This window comes from Ruditapes philippinarum, unplaced genomic scaffold, assembly GCF_026571515.1.
Source record: "Ruditapes philippinarum isolate M1 unplaced genomic scaffold, ASM2657151v2 ctg13111_1_1_1_1, whole genome shotgun sequence".
Taxonomy (NCBI): domain Eukaryota; kingdom Metazoa; phylum Mollusca; class Bivalvia; order Venerida; family Veneridae; genus Ruditapes; species Ruditapes philippinarum.
The window spans coordinates 1-20,531 of NW_026857068.1; the positions used below are offsets into that span (position 1 = coordinate 1).

Here is a 20,531-nt window from a genome sequence, read left to right on the forward strand (position 1 = left end):
CCGTGGGCAGATTTTAGGTATGGGTCTTTCAAGTAAAAGAAAGAGTGGTGAAGTGTCGGTGGGTATTACTGTAGATGAAAAAATATTGCCAGGTTGTGAAATAACACTTAACACCACTCCGAGAAAACATGACAATTTTGATAAACCTTTTATTGTTAATGCTGGAAGTGTGATTAATTTTGTTTGCAAGACGGGTAATGCAACAACGGAGAATACAGTTGCTTCATTGTTAATTGAATTGTTTTAATTTTTTGTCTGTACTAATAAAAAATGAAACAACCGACAGCGCCGAGTTTGTATCCTGAGTTGCCTGTTGAAGATGGGCAAAATTATAGATTACAGAAAATATCAGAGATAGAGCAAACGTTAATTAAGGAAAGGGACAATAGGCAGTCATTGTATAAGAAATATAAAAGGAGTATAAATGCCACAGATGGAGTTGATACAACTCTCATTTCTGGGAGTGTGATTATGGGTGGCATTGGAATTGCAGTACCGTTTATGTTGCCATTAGAAATTGCAGCAATAGTTTGTGATGTAGCGGGGGTATGTGTCAAGTTTATTAGAAGACGACTGCATTCAAAAGCGAAGAAGCATGACGACATCAGAATGATTGCAGAGTCTAAGTTAAATAGTGTAAAAGAAATGATATCAAAGGCTCTAAATGATGGGAAAATATCAGACTCAGAATTCAAGTTTATACTGAACGAACTCCAAAGGTATAATGAGCTTAAAGACAAGACTCTAAGGATATGTTGCCTGCTTTTTAAATTTGTCTTTTGACGTCTTCTCTGTGATACGCAGGCTTCATAACCTCTGATCCCCTTTCAAAATTCCATTTTATTTAGTTCCGCCCATTGTTTTCTCGTTTAGGGCACACGTTTTTTTTTTTTACTTGGGGACCATACGCCGCTTTTCATGGAATGGCACGGAAGTGTCACATTGAAGGTTCCATGATAACCGCCGTATGAACACATCTGCGGATGTTTCTAAATTTAAAATTTTACCATTTCATGTTTAAATGTTGAATTCTGCTTAAGCCGGTGCTAGGGGGCGTGGACGGTAACTTGCACTTTCCAGTACCGTCCATGAACAGGCTCAATCAAACCGAGCCTGCAACATTTTCAATTTTGCCGTGTTGGGCTTTCTTTGGGGATTCTGTATTTATCTATGTCACTCAAATCAATCTGGGATTGATGAAACAGAAAGAATAAAGTTAATACAAGAAGGAAAGACACAAGCGTTGAGTGTCTTAAAAAAAAAGATACAAGACACATAATTTTTTTTCAATAAGATTATGATTGTAAATGATCCACCGCCGAAATATAAAGAATATTAATAAAGATAACTCATAAGACATTAATTAATTGTTGATGCACTTGTTATCTACCTGTATATGTAATCAGTACTATCTTTAAGATTTAAATCTCGCGCCATGTACGTTTGACATTATAGGTAATGATATTTTTAATCTACTGATATGGTGTATCATTAGATAAAACACGTCCATTCAACTCGTATGATTTCATAAGTGTATGAACTTTTGGATCAACAGAATGGCTGCTAAAGTGAAGGAAGTATCAAAGTTTTCAGAAGATGCTATTTTGATTGCAGTAAATAGCTTGCCAAGTGAGCAAAAAGAAGCATTTGTAACAGGATTGAACACAATCCACGAGACTCTGGGGATCAAACAACCAAAACAAAAACGTGAAAAAAGGAAAGTTACTGATGATGAGATTTTCACCCAAAAACTTCTGCCTCAAATACAAAAGAAAGTAGCAATGATCGAAGCCGGGGAAATGGATCAACAACTTGAACTGTCAACCAACTTTGACATCGACACAAGATTCGATACCTTTAGTATCTCGGATTTGAAGAAAATACACTTAAAAATAGTTGCTCATGAGGAAAATTTCAAAGATGTAACACTTCTTTTGCAATATTTTCGAGGACAATTATATCTAACCCTGAATAGAAAGATAAGAAAGGAGAATCTTCAGTGGAAGAAATTTGTGGAACAGGATATGAGTTGTTCCTATATGACGGTGCTGCGGTACATGACTCTGGCAAGCGTTATTTCCTCTTATCCGCGTCTACTCTTGTGCAGTCTTACATTTGCACAAATCCTTAAACACAGAGAACGACTTTGCAAGTTCCTTGAAAGTGAGACAGGGATTCCGTTACAAGACCAACTTTCAATGTCATTTGACATAAGCGTACAAGGAACAATAAGACACATCGGATGTAACAGCGTTCCAATGCCACCAAAACAAAAGTATGATTTTAATCCAGACTGGGAACATAAAGAGGAGACACCAAATATTAAAACAGAACAATGGATCGAGTCTGTCGGGGCTATGGGAACGGATCAGACAGACAACGAAGTTGAGGAGATGGAAAACTATATAAGGTACTTATACTTTTAAACATTCAGTCATTTAGAACGTTTTATTCTGTTCACCGCTTTGCATTGTTTAATGTATATTACTGTCATACTGTTTAATATAACTGCAGCTTTAATCTATTGTATATGACGACATACTCAAACCGGAATACATATTTGCAATTAATGAATGGGTATAACATCTTCATGTCTTTTCTTTTCAGGGATTTTAGAGTAGAAGAAGACAGTGATACGGAGGTGGAAGTTTAAATTACTTATAAAACATGTGACAATGTTAATACATGTTCATAGCTTACACTTACAATTTAAATATCCCGCCAAAAGTAACACGCGTGTGACTTTTATCATTTATCTAATTGGGAAGTGGTACTGACAGTTTATCTTAATGTAACAAGACACAGAGTGGTACATGACGAGTTGCTTTATCTGTGTAAACCAAATTTGTGAATGTGTAAAGATACCCTAGTTTAAATAAACCTACATGTATTATTAATAGTTATTTTTGCGTCGGATTTCTAAAATATATGTGTTTACACAACCTCTCGGATACTACGATATATATATATATATCGCAGTATTGTCTGAGGGATATTTCAGTTTTTGCTGTTTAAACGATTTTTTGTTGTCTGTGCTCCTTTTGGAGCCTAAAAATGAGTTATATCGTAGAACCCCCATATATCATATATATCATATAACGATAACATAAATGTTGATACGAAAGAAGGCAAAGGTAAGCATTTATCTTTAATCTTCTTATTTACGTATAAATGAATTATGTATTCTATATCATTAAAATACTGTACAAAAATGGCAAAATATATATTTAAATCAGCTGTCATAAGATTAGTTTTACTTAAGATTCACACTTAAATTAGAACAAAAGACATAAAATGTATCATGAGATAAAAAAAGAAAGTTGTCCATGATCTTGGTATAATACATAACAAAGGTTCATCAAAAAAGCCTGTTCATGGAATTATCGGGTATATTTTACAATAATTCTTACAAATGTATGTTAAAATACCTGTACAAGGAATTAGCAAAGTCCTGTATTTTACAATATGTCTTACATTAAAATAACTGTACAGGGAATTATAAAGTGCATGATTCTATTCTTGGGGTCTTGAAAAATAGTTCTTTTAAAATCACTGGTCTCCAGGAAGGATCGTAGCTATTGTTTATAACAGGATAGGAGAGAATAGTATTTATGTACACAGTAAAGATGTGTGTTCTCTCAAACATGGATATGGACGCGTTGAATATCGTTTTATCTAGATGCAGTTGTTATATTGTAAAGAATTTCAGTATTTAATTTAAATCGATAAACAACTATATATTGTACAGTTCAGCTTTCAAGAAAGATATAAACGTAGAATAGATAAAAGATAATTTATTCCAGAATGGCAGAAAGGAGCAATTTTCAATCGTTAAAAGACGGTTCTGATGCAGATTTTGAATTTACGTGTACACCTTGCAGCAAAGACAATATTAGAGAAGAGGCTGATAAGTATTGTCCCGAATGTCACGAGTATTTGTGTATGGCATGTACAAGATACCATGGCCGACTTTATGCTACACAACATCATAAACTGTTGGATAAAAATGACGCCAATCGAGTCTTACATATTGCTAGGACTAAATGCCAGTACCACGCTGACCGAGACATTGAAATGTACTGCAAAACACATGATATGGTTTATTGTACGATGTGCATTGCAACAGAACATAGGTAATGGTAATAGCAAACATAATAAACATTTCAAGTAGTATTGTTTGTAGGACCAGGTTTATTTTTGGCTGATTATGTTTCTACTACATGTATATATATGTATGAAATTTAGTATTCAGTTTTAGATCTGTGAATCGGATCAAATGTAGTCTGTAGTTTTAGCAGATTATGTTTCAACTGCCGTAGTAAATAATATTAAATTTATATTAGCTTAAATATGTATTACGTGATATTTAAATTATATATTCTAATTATACATAACCTCCGGTCTCATTATAAATTGTAGGTCTTGTGATGAAGTAAACAAGATTGAAGATGTTTCTAAAAAAAGCGTAAACCAAACGGAGATTCAAGCCCTATTAGATGAGACAAAAGCTGTACATGGCACTGTGAAGTCCCTGGCAGTAAAACGGAAAGAGAATTTAACTGCTATATACAAACAGAAAGAAACTATTGAAGGGAAACTAGATGATACAGAGACAAAACTTATAGAACATATTAGAAAATTGAAAAGAGAGACAGCAAAATGTTTAAATGATAAATATTCTACATTGAAGGAAGAACTCGTATCTTCTCTCAATGTATCAGTTATAACAGCTGACGGCTTGCAGCAAACTAAGGAGCAACTGCAAATGATTCACAGTCTGAACTTAGAGCAGCAATTTGTCAGGATGAAGTTGATGAAGAAGACAAACCAAGATGCAAACACTTTTATAACAGAAGGTGAGGCAGAAGGTACAAAATTTATTGATTTTACTGTATATAAAGAGCTGGCGGACATCATCACAAAAGCAAATTCTATAGGTGACGTGACAACTGGAATTGTCGGTGAGCAGGAATTGAAACAGAGGCAGTACAAAATAAAGTCAACGAAAGAGATCAGTGTGACGATGAGTAATGACACATGGAAATGCTTAAAATCTGATATCTGCAGACTTCCTGATGGTACAATACTTCTGACTGATTATAACAATAAGAAAGTGAAAAGACTCAACGCTTATGATACTGTAGAAAACGTCCATGATTTTGATTCTAACCCTACAGGTATATGTTTTGTTAGTAACAGTGAAGTGGCTGTGAAATTAAGCAACAATAAAATCCAACTCTTTTTCTTTGGCTCGTCTCTGTCTAAAAGTAGGACTATAGATATAAAAAACTGTCATCAGTTAGGATTAACAATGTGTTGTGGTGATCTATGGTCATCAGCCTCAAATGGTGTTAACGTATACAGTACTTCATCTTATCTTGTTAAATCTATCGACAAGGATCAAAACGGGAAGTCTATATTTAAATCCACAGTTCAGCATATGGCAGTCACTGCTGACACAGTGATCGTGACAGATAGCTCTGATGGAGCTGTTTGTCTTAACAAAGATGGTACGGTCATCAGAGAGTTGAGAGACAGTAGATTGAAGTGTACCGTAGGTGTGTGTGTAGCTGATGACGGAACGGTATTCTTATGTGGATATCAATCGAACAACATCGTTTTGTTCAACAGGGATGGTAATTGTCTCGAAGATGTGATTGGGAAAGATTTTGGCTTGAAAGCACCAGCCTGTATGTGCTTCGACGGGACAAAAAATAGGTTAATTGTTGGATTTTACAACAAAGACACCCTATTAGTAATTGAATTTGCTTAAGATAGATATTTATTGGCTATAGATGCGAAATAATTATCAATGTTGTTTAGAACTAGGTTTATATTGATGTTTTCAAGCAACTGAAAAACTCGTGTCATAAAATCAATATGTGAATTATTTAAAATGTTGTTTGCATGTTACATTATATTAGTCTTTCGATGCACATGCGTTAGTCTTAAACGCTGTTTAGAAAATAGAAACGTTAATTAAAAATATATTTTAAACTTTTGTAGAACAATCTTTGTAACCTTCTATAAACAAGATATAATGCCTGTCAGTTATATATAATATGATATGAAATATTTCTAAAATCGTGTCATTTGTTGCAAGCATATTAAACATTAGAACTCTGTAAGGGATATATTTTGAGAAATATTTGAAAATGTTGCAAAACGAGCATTTATTATTCTTAACCGTTCAGGCTTTAAATGAACATGTATCAAATTTCACATGCGCATATTCGGATTTATTTTTTGTGATGAATGTTAGTAAAATGTAATAATCATGATGTTAAAATAGATTGTTATGTAAATATGTTCGCAATGTCGGATTGTGATTTTATCTTCGTTCACGAAAGGAATACAATAGTTTACACATTTTGTCAAATTCACAAATGTTACTAACATGCTATAGACTCAGTTTCTAATTTTTAAATTACAAGAAAAATACTTGTACCTGGTCGTATTTGACAAGAATAATTAGGAGTAATAATCAAGTAATGAATGAAATTATACCATTTTTTCAAGAACAACAATAAATACAATTAACGTATCAACTATGAAAAGTCACGCCTACGTATTATGTAGTTATGTTTTCATTTTTTTTTATAATGAATCGTTATACGCTCGTTTTACAGTCCAAACAAACTGTGAACTTTCTTGAAATAATAAATCATAAAAAGAGCCGTGATCGAGAATCAAATTCAGATCACCGCTGAACTGGCAACAGTGATATCCACTGTGCCATGGAGGCATTTCATTTGAAAAATGACATAAAGGTGTATTAAACACGCTTATTTAAATATCTTCTTGATTTCAAGTGACGAATTAATCAAACACGAATCTCTATATATCAAATATGTTTACATTCTTTTTGTATAGTTAAATATTTTGAGCTTCAATACAATATATGTCAAAAACATTTTTTTAAACAAAATAGTTTAAGAAAACGGATTTCTCTGATAGAGTGGCAATATTTTTTTTTCGGAACAGCTTTTAAGTGACCTTCAAATTGAACTAGGACGGTGGTTAAAGTGAAAACAAACAAGAGTTTTATCATTGACATTAATCGCTCACCTATATGCCATAGAAAATTTTATAATTTCTTTGATGTAGAAGCAGATGAATAGTTCACATTCAAGGCCACCGAGACTTACAAGCAGTTAAAATTTGAACATTGAAACCTTAGACAATAGGCACTTGAAGCAATGAAAGAGTTTCTCTACGCAATACATTTGTCAAATATCAAAGGTCTTGGCCTTGTATATTCAAAGTAAGGAGAACCGTGAACGTGTATCTTTTCAATGTCACAATTTAGTAGTGCAGTGTGCAATATTTTTTTTTACCGCAGGGGCATGATTTTTTTTATTTCTGTAGAGGCCCACTAGACAATGCTACATGTTTAATTTGGAAATAAAGTTAACATGCTTACCATTTAAAGGATCAATTTTTGCGTCTGAAATACAAAAAACAAAACAACATCTGACTTTATTTCCAAGGTTATTGACAAAATGGTATGACTATTTATGTATGTAATTGAAACTGATGTTTTGCTGGTGAAATAAATTCTTTATTATGTACATTTTTGTATATTTTGTTTTATAAATATTTTCAATTTGGTATACACGTGTGTTATCAAAGCAGAATACTATTAAGATGAGAATGTATAACAAGCAACCCGAATTCATTCAATTTGCTACTTCTTCTTACTTTTCCCTTTCAAATACTGTATTGACGTCAAGAACAAGAAGCGAGAAAAAGTATAATTAAATGGAAAAAAATGGACGACATTGGACAGGCAATAAAATCATTCCTCATTGAACTCATTAAATTTGGTTACACCATTGTACATGTTTTTTATAAAGATGTACGAAATGGTTATGCAACTTTACACATGATGGAAATTGTTCATGTCAGACAAACTAACAATTGTGCGCAAGATGTCATTGCCAATTTTGCTCCTCAAAATACATTTCATTCACTGAAAGTACATGTTACCCCATCGTACTCAACACCCAAAACAACGTTTTCGACCTTCCGGCCTAAACAGAGAGGGCTACAAAGTAACCAATAACAGAACAGAATTCTCACTTACCAGATAGAAAAATCCGTAAATGTTACTAAAAATAACGGTGTTTGAAAATCTTATCTCACACGGGCTTATCTCACACTCAACGTGCAGCACTTCTTAAAACGTATTCCTACACATAACCGATTCACTACTATTTTAACAAAAATGAAACGTCAAAAGGTCAAAAGTATTAAAATATGTGAGCTAATCTATTAAATTGTCAACGGAATCAAAATAGATTGATATTAACTTTCACACTGCAATGAGTCCTCCTCTACCTAGGTCCGCCCTTTTCAACAGTATGTTACTAAAAAATCACACTTTAAAATATCGCAAAATTCTTCGCAAAATGGGATATCCTGACACTTTGCATTAAAAACACCCATGTTTTCTGTTCTGATAACGATGCTTCTTGATGATAGAGTCTCATTTTGATATATTTTAATTGAATTTTCGGCCAAAATAACCGAAAAGGTAGCAAATTCTTTGCAAAGTTTAACGTTAAACGCTTTTTGGCATCCATTAAAGTATGGACTGAATTCGTTATAAACACTTATATGATGACACTTTCCGACTTTAATAATATTGATGTGTTTTATCATGATATTCTTGCTTTTTGATAAGGGATCTCATATAAATTTATTTTAATTGAATTTTTCAAATATAGAATAGAATTTGCGGTCGTACATATTGCATAGAAAGTCGGGCGCCTAAGCACCGCCCCGCTTTTCAAAACTAGGTACGTTGTAATACGCGTAGCAAGTAGTTTCACTGATATTAATATTTTGTTTCTTGTGTGTTTAGGTGAGTGAGAAAAATAATCAATCATTAAGTTAGATAGAGGATAGGGAAATCCCAACCCTCTGGCAATATGTTCCATCGGGAACTCGCCATTGCTCGTTCCCGATGGAACCGATCACCCTCGGGTTGGGATTTCCCTATGCTCTATCTAACCCAATAATAGATTCTATTAGTTTTTATACACGTGTTCCGTGAAGCCTAGTTTTACATATAAATTTAACGCTAACTGTATGCCTACCTCAATTTAACCATTTTTACCGAGCGTCTAGGGCGCCATTTTATGAGCCCATTGTACGATTTTGGTCAAATGATGATCAGCAGTGCAGCTTACAACAGCTGGTATTGGTTTATTTTATCTGATGGTTTCCTTTCGAAACAAAAGTGAAAAGGCACACGAGAGAAAAGAGCATATGTTGTTTTTGTTTCCTATTTTCTATTACAAGAAATATGAAATTGTGATTAAACAGTTATAATATATGAAACTCGTTAGTTACGGGGGTATAACACTGGCTGGGATGACATCTCGGATGACATCTCGGGATGTTTCTGCAAAACAAATCTTCTCGGCCTTACGACCTCGACATTTTTAAACAATAACACCCCTCGATGTCACCCCTACGAGAGTTATATTCTCGTTTCATATTATAACTAGTACATGTACATAACAAACAGGAGACAGGGAAGCTTAACTAATTTAATACTAGACGTAGTAAGGAAGACAAAACTACGACAAGGTAATATATCCGCATATATCACTCCAAAACCAATTGAAAATAATAATTTTATTACCCTTCCCGTGCCGAGTTAAGACGATTTTAAAATAAATCATACTACTTCAAATGAAACGTCCCTTTAGGAAACCCCTTCACCATAACATGACGTCACATAAATACATGACGTATTTTCTTTCGAACATAACGGATGTAAACAAGGGAAAAGGAGTAGTCTGCTGAACGTACTTTTTTGGAATTAATATCAAGCTTTCACAAGGTCATGTTTGTTTCCTATACTGACGAGAATATGTATCATTACTCTATTTTGGTAAATATTTATCATTTGACAGTTTAAAAGTGCTTGTAAATCGGAATTTATATCGCGTAAAATCAAACCGTACGCGCATCGCACGGCGCATGTTGTTTACAACGTGGGGTACCCATCGGGGAAATTTAATGTGTATATTACCCGTCTGGCTCGGTAATATCAATTTCTTTCGGGTGATCAATATCCAATCAAAAATGCGGAAAAAATTTGGAAGGGTTATAATATATGTTATTTTGGTTTTGGAGTGATATATGTGGATATATTACCTGTCAAGAATTTATCTTGGCAGGTAATATATCCACATTTATCACGCTAAAACCAAAATAATAAATTTATTACCCTTCCCCTGCCGAGTTTAGATGATTTTGAAATAAATCATTACTACTTCAAATGAAACGTCGAAATAAGATTCCCTTTAGGGTACCCCTTCATCGCTTCATGACGTCACATAAATACATGACGTATTTTCTTTCGGACCTAACGAATGTAAACAAGAGAATAGGAGTAGTCTAGGTCATATTTGTTTTCAATACTGATGAGAATATGTATGATTACTCTATTTTTGTAAATATTTATCATTTGACAGTTAAAAAGTGCTTGTAAATCGGAATTTATATTGCGTAAAATCAAACCGCACGCGCATCGCCACAGCGCATGTTTTTTAGAACGTGAGGTACCCAACGGGGAAATTTAGTGTGTATATTACCCGTCTGGCTCGGTAATATCAATTTCTTTCGGGTGATCAATATCCAATCAAAAAGGCGGAAAAAATCTGGAAGGGTAATAAATAAATATATTTCTTCTTATGACAAGAAGTTAAATTTGTTAACATACATTCCAAGTTCAAGGGGAAATAATTCTAGAACTTGTCACACTAGAGTCATAGACCTTGTCACACAACATGCGTGTAATGATAAGAAATGTATATTGGAAGTTTGAAGTAGATACCTTAAAAAGTAAAGAAGTTATAATATGTTTTAAAGAAAAGTTCAAAGGGAGATAAATCTGAAAATATTGCTTCAAGAGTTATGAACCTTGTCACATAAGATGTGGTAGATGATGAGGAATGTGTATTTGAAGTTTGAGGTAGACACCTTTAAAACAAAAGAAGTTATAGTAAAAAATAATATTTTTCAAGAAAAAATCTAAGTTAAAGAGGAAATAATTTGTGTAATATTGGTGCTAGAGTTATGAACCTTGTCTCATTAGATGTGGTTAATGATAAGGAACATATGAAATAGAAATAAAGAAGAAACAGTATATAAATAACACATGTATTTGTGGGTAACAGTAAAAATATCATCCCGAGGAAAGCCGAGGGTAACAGTATTTGTACGAGGGATGATATTTTTACTGTTACCCACAAATACATGTGTTATTTATTTTATTACCCCGAACAAATACTGTGATGATCGGAATTTGTCAACTAAATCTAACTGTAACAGAAATAAACCAAGAGAAGCAATAACAAAACTGTCCTTACCTTGCAAGTTTTAAGTGTACTGTACGCCTACTTGAGAAGTTGTTTTTCTTTTATTCTTTAGGCAAGTGATGATATCTACCAGTCATACACATAAAATAAGCTGTGTTTTATTCAGAAAACAAAACACTAACCCATTTATAAGGTTATGATCTGTGAAATCTGATCCTTCTGCATCCAGAATATTCTTCGCATGGTTTTTGACAGAGTGCATTTAGAAAATAACGATGATATCCTACAGGATCCGGTTGTTCAAAACATTGGTTAGTGTTAACCAGTGGTTAAATTCATTATCCACCGGTTAACTTTTGTCTGTTGGATAAATTCTGTTGCTCAAAACTTATCCAATGGATAAAATGCGTTATCAAGCGGTTAACTTTAACCAGTCGTATGACCACCGGATAATGCCCTTAACCAGTGGTTAGTCATCATCATTAAAACAGTAAAAATCATTAAAACTTGTTTAAAACAAGATTTTTGTTGCAAAAAATATGTTTATTTTTCTTAACTATAACATTTCATATAAAATGCATAGGATTAAATTGAAACATTTCTGAAAAAGTGCTTTTAGAACCCTTTTTCAATCTAAATTTGTTGTTGTTGTAGTTCAGAAAATTCAGTTAAACAGTCATAACTTTCTTATTTTTTAATAAAACATACAAGTGTCAGTACTCATTTTCTTAGTTAGAACATTACTTATCTAATGGAAGTAATTTCAATTCAAAATTTGAAAAAAAGTTGTTTTTGATTTTTTTCTTATGTGATCTAAGGGAAAAATAAATCTATCAATACTTTAAGGCCTCTGATATACTTTTTGTTTAATTCCAAAAACAAGAAAGCACAAAACATGCAAAAATATTTTTTGGGAGCTTTTTGATTCTAATGAATTTATTATATGTAAAAAAATCAGCCATTTTGTTTCCATAATCACTAACCAACCCTGTTGCATTGTGGTACTTAATCAGTGGATAAATACGCTATCCACTGGTTAGATACCAAGTGTACTATCCAACTATTGAACAATGAAATTTTATCCACTGGATAGCTGGCCGCTGGTTAAGGATTTAGCCAGTGGATAAGCTATCCATTGGTTAATTTTAATCAATGTTTTGAACAACCCGGTCCAGATGTCTGTCCATCACCTCTATCTGTAACGTTTCACTTGTTAAAATTGTTAAATAATCCTTTGTTGCATGATTTAATCGGCTGCATGTTCCAGTTTGGCACAAAATTATTCACATCACACTTACATCCGTTGAAAACGGATGTTTCCTTTTGACTATTCAACAAGAAGATATTTTATACGCGAAAGGAACTCTAGGGTGCAAAGAACTAAATGTTATTAGAGCAATAGTTACTTTGGCGATGCCCTATCGTCGAAGATAAGAATGAATCGAGAAAAAAATGGCGGCCATTTTATTTCATTTTATGTAGAAAATAGACCACGCGACAAGATGTTATACTGTTCAAAAATACTGTTACCTATGTAACAGTACAAAATGTTTAGTCACGTGATACACTTGCATTAACAGTAAGAATAACTCCCAGAGGCCTATGGGAAATTAGCATTACGAAAAAAGTGAGGGGTAATAATAAAAAATAATATTTTTAAGGTAAATTCTCAGTTCAGATTCAAATTCTAAGGGGAGATAAATCTGAATATATTGGTGCTAGAGTTATAATAAAATGAGGTTGATGATAAGGAACATATATTTGAAGTTTGAAGATGATACCTTAAGAAATGAAAAAGTTATAGTGAAAAATATTTTACTGCATCAACAAGTTTGATCTGTAATCTGGACGCGGGCGAGTAGGACAGCTCTCCATATACTAGTACTTCGTATAGCTATATAATCGAGCTCATTAGAAAGCATTAGAAATTCCCCATGTACATGATGTAAGGCAGAACATGTCGCATACTAGTATATCTTTTTTAACAGAGGTTATGCTCGATTCTTCAAATTTTTTGGAGCATTTTATGCACACGGAATAATGTCTTGCACGATTTTTAATCAAAATGTTCCATTGTTTTTATATTTTGCATGATACATTTATTCCATGATGTTATTTTATCTCTATGGTAATAATTATGTTTACACAAATGCCTAAATTAAATAAGCAGTAAATGCACTATTATCTGAATGACCGATGGTCAGTTATTACCATAACACTATTGAATATACGAGGGCTGTTCAATAAATACGCCGAAAAGTGCTGCCATAATTTTTAATATTCATGGGAAATTAATGTTCTCTTTACATTTTCTAAATAAACATATAATAAACATGTACACAAAATTTCAATAAAATCGGATAAAAGTTATAGTACAATTTCAAGTAGTTCTAAGGTAATCGCAGTATAACCGGCCCAACGTCATAGCGACGTCACGCTCAAAGCATGTATGAGAGTCACCCAAAACACGCACCTAGTCCTTCTCGAAATACTCTCCGTGAAAGGAAACATACTTTTTACAACGGTTGATCCATGAAATTAAACTATTAAAGTAGGAGCCATTATTTATCTCTGAAATTCCACCTTGCACCGCGTAGGACAACTCGTCCACATCATCAAAGTGTTCTCCCCACAGGACGTTCGTCAGTGTCGGGAACAGAAAGAAATCGCATGGTGCGAGGTCAGGTCTGTAGGCCGGGTGCTCGAGGACTTCGAAGCCGAGTTCCCTAATTGTGTACTGTGTTTCGGCCGCACGATGAGACGGTGCGTTGTCGTGATGAAATATCGTGTCGGCGATTTTCGTTGCCCGTTTCTTTCTCATCTCCCTCATAAAATCGCGTCTCAGAATCTGAAAGCATAAAGAAATACAATTATAAGTAAATTGTCGTTATAATTTATTTTCATGATTACTTACACAAATATAAATAATTATTAGGTAATGTATTGACATAATAATGAATATCTTATTATAGATTAAATAAATTTATTCACCTTAGAATAATACTTCGCTGTCACAGTCTGACCCAGGGGTACCGCGTGGCTCAGTATCAAACCGGCGACGTCAAAGAAGACGATGAACATCTGTTTCCTTGCAGATTGGCCGACTTTAAACATCTTAGGTGAAGGCGATCCTGGAGTTTCCACATAGAAGACTGTGATTTCGTTTCAGGTTCGTATAGGCTGATCCATGTCTCATCAACAGTCACTATCCGTCGCAAGAAACGTTCACCTTCCCTATGAAAGCGTCTGAGAAATTGATTGCAACACCGCACCCTTTCCACTTTTTGTTCGTCCGTCAACATTTTAGGAATCCACCTGGCACACAGGCGTCTCATATTGAGTTCATCGTGAATAATGCGATGCACTGTGCCAATGCTACAATCCGATCTTTCGTGTATTTCGCGAATTGTTATCCGACGATCATTGTCAAGCAGCTCCTTTATCACAGCGACGTGATTTGACGTCACGTTGGGACGTCCACTGCGTTTGTCGTCATGGATGCTTTGTTGGCCGCCTAGAAATCGGGCATACCACTTGTACATTGCTGTTTTCTTCATCGCCTGATCACCATATGCTTTTTGAAATCTTAACATTGTTTATTTCTTTGAAAACCTGTTCAAAACACAAAATTTTATTGAAGATCGTTGTTCCGGTGCCATTTTAACGCATACACATAGAGAATAATAGGTTGGTGCCGTGGATGGAGAAAGTTTATCTGGCGAGGCGGAGGAATTTATTGGGTGAGCCGAAGGCGAACCCAATAAATTCCGGAGCAGAGCCAGATAAACTTTCTCCATCCACGGCACCAATCTATTATTCTATTTATCCTGTCACCGTTTTTTTTTAAAGAATTTTATTAGGCAAACTACCTTTAATCACACTATATGAACAAAGAAGGCCCGAAGCGTGCATTATTCTACAACAATGCACTCGCCGTTCTTATTATCTCCCTGTGTATTTTCACATTGAGGACGCCATTTTGTTTGAAAAATCTGATAAATTAAAAACAATTTTTTGTCGAATTTTGTTGTGAAAACTATCTAGAATGAAAGAAAATGGTCTAACTAAGAAAATGAATCCGAACACCAATATCTTTAATTCAGTCGTTAACGCTGTACAGACGTTTAAAGTATTGTTTACGTGACGTCACAATGTAGCGCCAAACAGCACGCGCAAAACAATCAAATCAAGTACGCTATTTTAATGTCGCAAACGAGTTAAATTTTACGTTTATTTCACTTTTAATAATTTTTATTTCGCTTGAAAAATTATAGAGTGAAATAAAATAAACAAACAAAGTTTTATCAACGTTTCCAAAATTCGTTATTCTACACACAGAAGATTTAACGACAGTTTTTATATTTTTTCTTGAAAAGTAGTCCGGCAAACATGCATACCACGTGATCAAGTGCCGTAGATCAGTAAAAATATACGGCACCTTGTTATCGGGCCGAAATTGATACAAGTGACAGGATAAACTAAACAATATGGCCGCTTAACGCTTAAATGACGTCACACACAAACATGACGTCATGTGCGTAACGCCAAGATATTGTGCGTAAATTATGCAAAGTTTGGAGAAAATCGCACGGTAAACGTTAAAATGCGACGTCATTATTAACCAGTGACTATTTGTAAAAATGAACAAAAGTGGGCCGGTAATCGCTACATGTGGTTACCGTTAACATGTGATTCATGCCAGAACGGCAATATTTGCTGTATATTTTCAAAATATGTTTGTCTCTATTACTGTATAAGTTTTATTCAGCTAACTTGGAAAATAAGGAAATAGCGACACTTTTCCGCGTATTTATTTAACAGCCCTCGTAGAACAGTTTTATTATTTGTTTGGCTCGTCAAAATTTCAGACCCTGATGTTCTTTTTTGCAAATACCGAAAGTAGTCCAAACTCCTCGAAACAGTTACGTCCCTTCATATGTACATAAACGCCGAAAAATTAAAGGGAGATCACTGTGTAAAGATTGTAAAATGACAGGCGCATTAATTTTCGTAACGAAAAAATAGTTCCCGATTGGTCATTGTGTTATTCTTATAGATATTCATGATTATATTCAGCTCCATGATTATCAACTTCAGTGTTAAACAACATGTTAACCGTGAACAAAATATATCGAAATTAATAAGGGTTACAAACTTTAATTATTCTTTAGGCTTTTATCATATAACTCTCCAAGGTCGAGGGGTTTACACGCTCGCTTTAGAAGCGAGAGGTCCTGAGTACAAATCCCAGTTCAGGCAACTCATGTTTTGTTGTTGTTTTTTTTTTTGTTTGCTTGTTTTTTCTTAATTGATTAAGCCAAATAAACATTGAATTGATATTTCTGTGCTTTGATTTTAAGTACTAGAGGCTATATGTTTACATGTTAAAGCATTCTATCAAACTGGTATCAAAGAGACAAGTCTACACTGAGTAAAACCCTTGTGACTAGAGAGCATATCATATTAGCAGTAAATTCATTAGTTACCCATTACTAAGATTATACCATCTGCTTTTATTGACATCAAAAGTCAATCTGTTTTGTTTCGTAGATAATTTCGTAGGTAATCGGCGTAAGAATCCAAAGGGTCAAGAGATGGAGGCGCATAGGAATTTTAGTTGCCGACGCACGCAGCCAGTGTAGCTGCCATTGGGAACAGATAGACACGGTAGAAAAAAATCAAATCAAATGAAATCAAAATTTATTTATTGTCGGTATATATATATAACATTTTACAAAACATAAGTTAAACATAATTTCCCCTTCTAATTGTTTGGGGTACGGGCCTCTTTTGGGAAATGAAGGTGCAATATGGTGTTTTCCAATGCATTTTGTTGCGTTTTAATTGCATTCAGAATATCTGCCATTAAACTTGAATGTCAGTGTTATCCCCGTCTCTCAAATAGTGTCCATTTTCATCATTAAATGATCCGAAAAACACGTCATGGTATGGAACATAATTAATGCATTTATTCTATCTTGCTCGATGACATTGAAACTTGCATTATGCTTTATTCAATCTTGCTTTATGATATTTAAACTTTGCATTATGCTTGATTCCATTTTGTATTATTTCATTCAAACTTGAGTAGTGACTATAATTCTTTCATGTCAGAGTGATAACTATTCAACTTGCTTATGCCATTTATCGTACTGTTTTGGAATATATAAATATTCACGTCGTAAAACTTTATGTCAAAGCTACCTTTCTCCATGCTCTATACAAACCACTCACGGTTAAATTCATTTTTGTATTACTTTTTTATAAAGTCGTCAACAATCGACTATATTTTATTCCCTACTGCCATTTGTACACCGAAAATTACATGATGGATTTTGGTAAACGTACCTTAAATGATTTATCGCTCGCATTGCGTGGTAACTATTAGCTTTCGCTGATTTTCATTATTCAGTGTTTATGCTAAATAAAATTCAGTGTCTGATGCTTTATGGATCATGTTTGATCATCTGATATTGTATATAAACAATTTAACAATGTCTAGCAATTTTGAAATGTTAAGTATTATCGAGCTCTCATCGGAATTTTCTGTACAGATACTGCGATGACCATACATGTACAACGGTTTTCTCTTTTGAACATAAAAATACGTATCAAGCACTAAAATATATAAACTGCCCCCCCCCCCGTTCAAAAAACGATCAATATCAATTTAGCTTAATAATATTTTATTGCATATATAGATATACATCAATTCATTTACATCAACAAAATTACACAATATACAAAAGGGTTGGGCCAAAAGTTTTTACAAAATTATCGTGGGCCCTTCCCTGTAAATGTTTAACATCAGTTTCATAAAGTAAAGATAGTTATACATTAAAGTAAATATGCATTAAGTAACTATACATTTTTATTTTTAAGATGAACAAAAAAAGATTGAAGAGGAAAGAAAAGAAAAGAAAAAGAAAAGAAATGTTGCTGTATTAGTTGTGTGTCGACACTAAAAACAACCAATTCCCACTATCAATTGTTAAGCAGATACCCATTTGTTTGTACTGAGCAAAAATAACCTAAAGTACTTGTTATAATAATTACAGTAAAAGAAAACAACAATGTAGTAACGTTTTATGTAAACCTCTTTGTTTCTTTGATATAATTTTGAACATGCTGAAATAAGATTTTGTTTTGAAAGTCGTTTAAATTTTCAATGCCAAAGAGTAGCTTTTTAGTTTTTCAATATCAATAGAAAAGATTATGCAATATCATTTTTTATATGTATGTATACAGTCTAATAGAAAAAACATACTTCTGGGGTGATTTAATGGGATACTTATTCAGTGGCTGATTCAGGCTATGGCTTACGGGCTGCACGCCCCCCCCCACCCACAGCTCAGCCAACATATACCTTCATGAGCTGGGCTGGAATATAAACGTGCCAGATTCACGATATGCATTGGATCGGAACAAATGTTTTCCACTGTTGACGGGCTAGGTCCTAGATATTTTAAAGTCATTGTTACCATCACAAAATTAGAATATACATGTATACGGCATTATAGCCTGTTCAAAGACAAAAATGGTGCCAGGATCGATAAAGACGACTATGTCATTAATTCCTCTGAAGTGTAACACTTTTTAGCGACCCATCAAGCAAACAAGAATTTTATAATTATGAAGCATGTTATACATTTAATCATTTCATCATATTTATTTCATACACAAATACGTGCATTTCGATGCTCGTGTTAAAATAAAATTCATATAATATGATAACAAAAATACTCGACATCAAAAGGATTATCTATTTACACGTAAATCTAACATTGGCACTTATGATACGAACATCAGTTTGTCACCAGAAACTAGTTATGGTTATTTTGAAGCTTAATGAAAAAATAAGTAGTTTTAGCGAAATAAATGCACGTTCCAAATTCAAGTAATCTGTTTTTAAAAAAACATGAATGTAGAGGAATTTGTTTTAGTTTCGGAGGTGAATTAAGGTCTAATTATCATTGTTCATTTTATAAGAAATGACACGTTGACTAAGCCTTTCATTTAATAAAATCAAATTAAATAAAATAATAATAAAATCAAAGTGGTGAAAGCACTCTATCCGTCGGACAAGAAAAGTGAATTCCGCAAATGGTGTCACAAAGTGCCAGACATCAGACATTTTGCACTAAAATTTCTATATTTACAAATGGCAATAAAAATTCTTTTACAGAGTTTTATGGGGCTTGGATAGAGGCCTCCAATTATGATCTCAAGACATGTATTAGGTTTCATGTAAATGTTAACAGTTTTCGTTCGCATGTCTTAAAAGTTTCAATTGAATAACACCAGTACATACATGTCGGTCTGAAGATTAGTGTTGCTTGGAAAACTTTTACCAAGAATTTTCACAAAGTCTAAATCTATGTTAGATTCACGGGGTTCAGAGTGTGACCCCCAGTTATGATCTACAAAACATATACATTTATGTTTGGTTTCAAATTAATGCAATCACTTGTTCTGAGAATGGATGCTACACAATAAGGCTTGAAGGCTTAAAGGACTTCACTGAGGTTAATTGACATGTCGGGACTGGAAATCATTTTTTGAGATTAATGTTCCAATAGATGTAGGTTTAGCTCAATAATATGTATGCAAACTTTAAGATCATTCGCTCACTCTGTTTGCCCAGAATAATTAGTTGTAGTGAAATAAGTAGTTGCAAATGTTCCTTCGCACGGATGAACCTTCAGCATAGTTGAAACAATGTTATGAGTATACATATAAATAATATTTACGATATAATCTAAAACTATAATCATTGAGAAATATAAACATGCATAGAGCTTTTAGGTCGGAATGTCGTACACTTCCTAAAAAAGACACGAACAGCAATGTCGATATTGTCTTGTCAGGATTATATGGTTACTCAATAATTGTCTTTACAGAGAAATAAGACTTAAATAAACCACGATATATGGTATTTTAATCTTACCTAGACATATATTGTTTTGTTTAACTATAATTTTTAACTCGTATAAAAATTGCGAACCTGTGAAATCTAGTTAATACTGTAGGATATTTTTCTTAGCAATGACAATATTTGTTCTCTCAAATGCTTATCATTTATGAAAGTCGCTTTTATTGTCTTTTTTTTACATAAAAATAAGGAAGGAAACAATTAGTTGCGTTTCACTCCTAATACCTGATTATTAGTAATTTTATAGGCCGTGCACTTCTTAC

At 33.6% G+C, this 20,531-nt stretch overlaps 1 protein-coding gene across 2 annotated transcripts; it reads left to right on the forward strand.

Moving 5' to 3' along the window:
• The first annotated feature begins 1,297 nt into the window (after nt 1-1,297).
• Nucleotides 1,298-7,545, forward strand: LOC132748661 (uncharacterized). 2 transcript variants are annotated; one of them, XM_060738269.1, is made up of 4 exons: nt 1,298-2,410; nt 2,608-3,134; nt 3,804-4,133; nt 4,420-7,545. In XM_060738269.1, the coding sequence occupies exons 3-4, from the start codon at nt 3,805-3,807 to the stop codon at nt 5,771-5,773; spliced, it is 1,683 nt and encodes a 560-aa protein (XP_060594252.1). In that variant the 5' UTR covers nt 1,298-2,410; nt 2,608-3,134; nt 3,804; the 3' UTR covers nt 5,774-7,545. The 2 variants fall into 2 exon arrangements, with proteins under 2 accessions (XP_060594252.1, XP_060594253.1); XM_060738270.1 differs by lacking the exons at nt 1,298-2,410; nt 2,608-3,134 and having other exon boundaries at nt 3,193-4,133.
• Nucleotides 7,546-20,531: the final 12,986 nt, after the last annotated feature.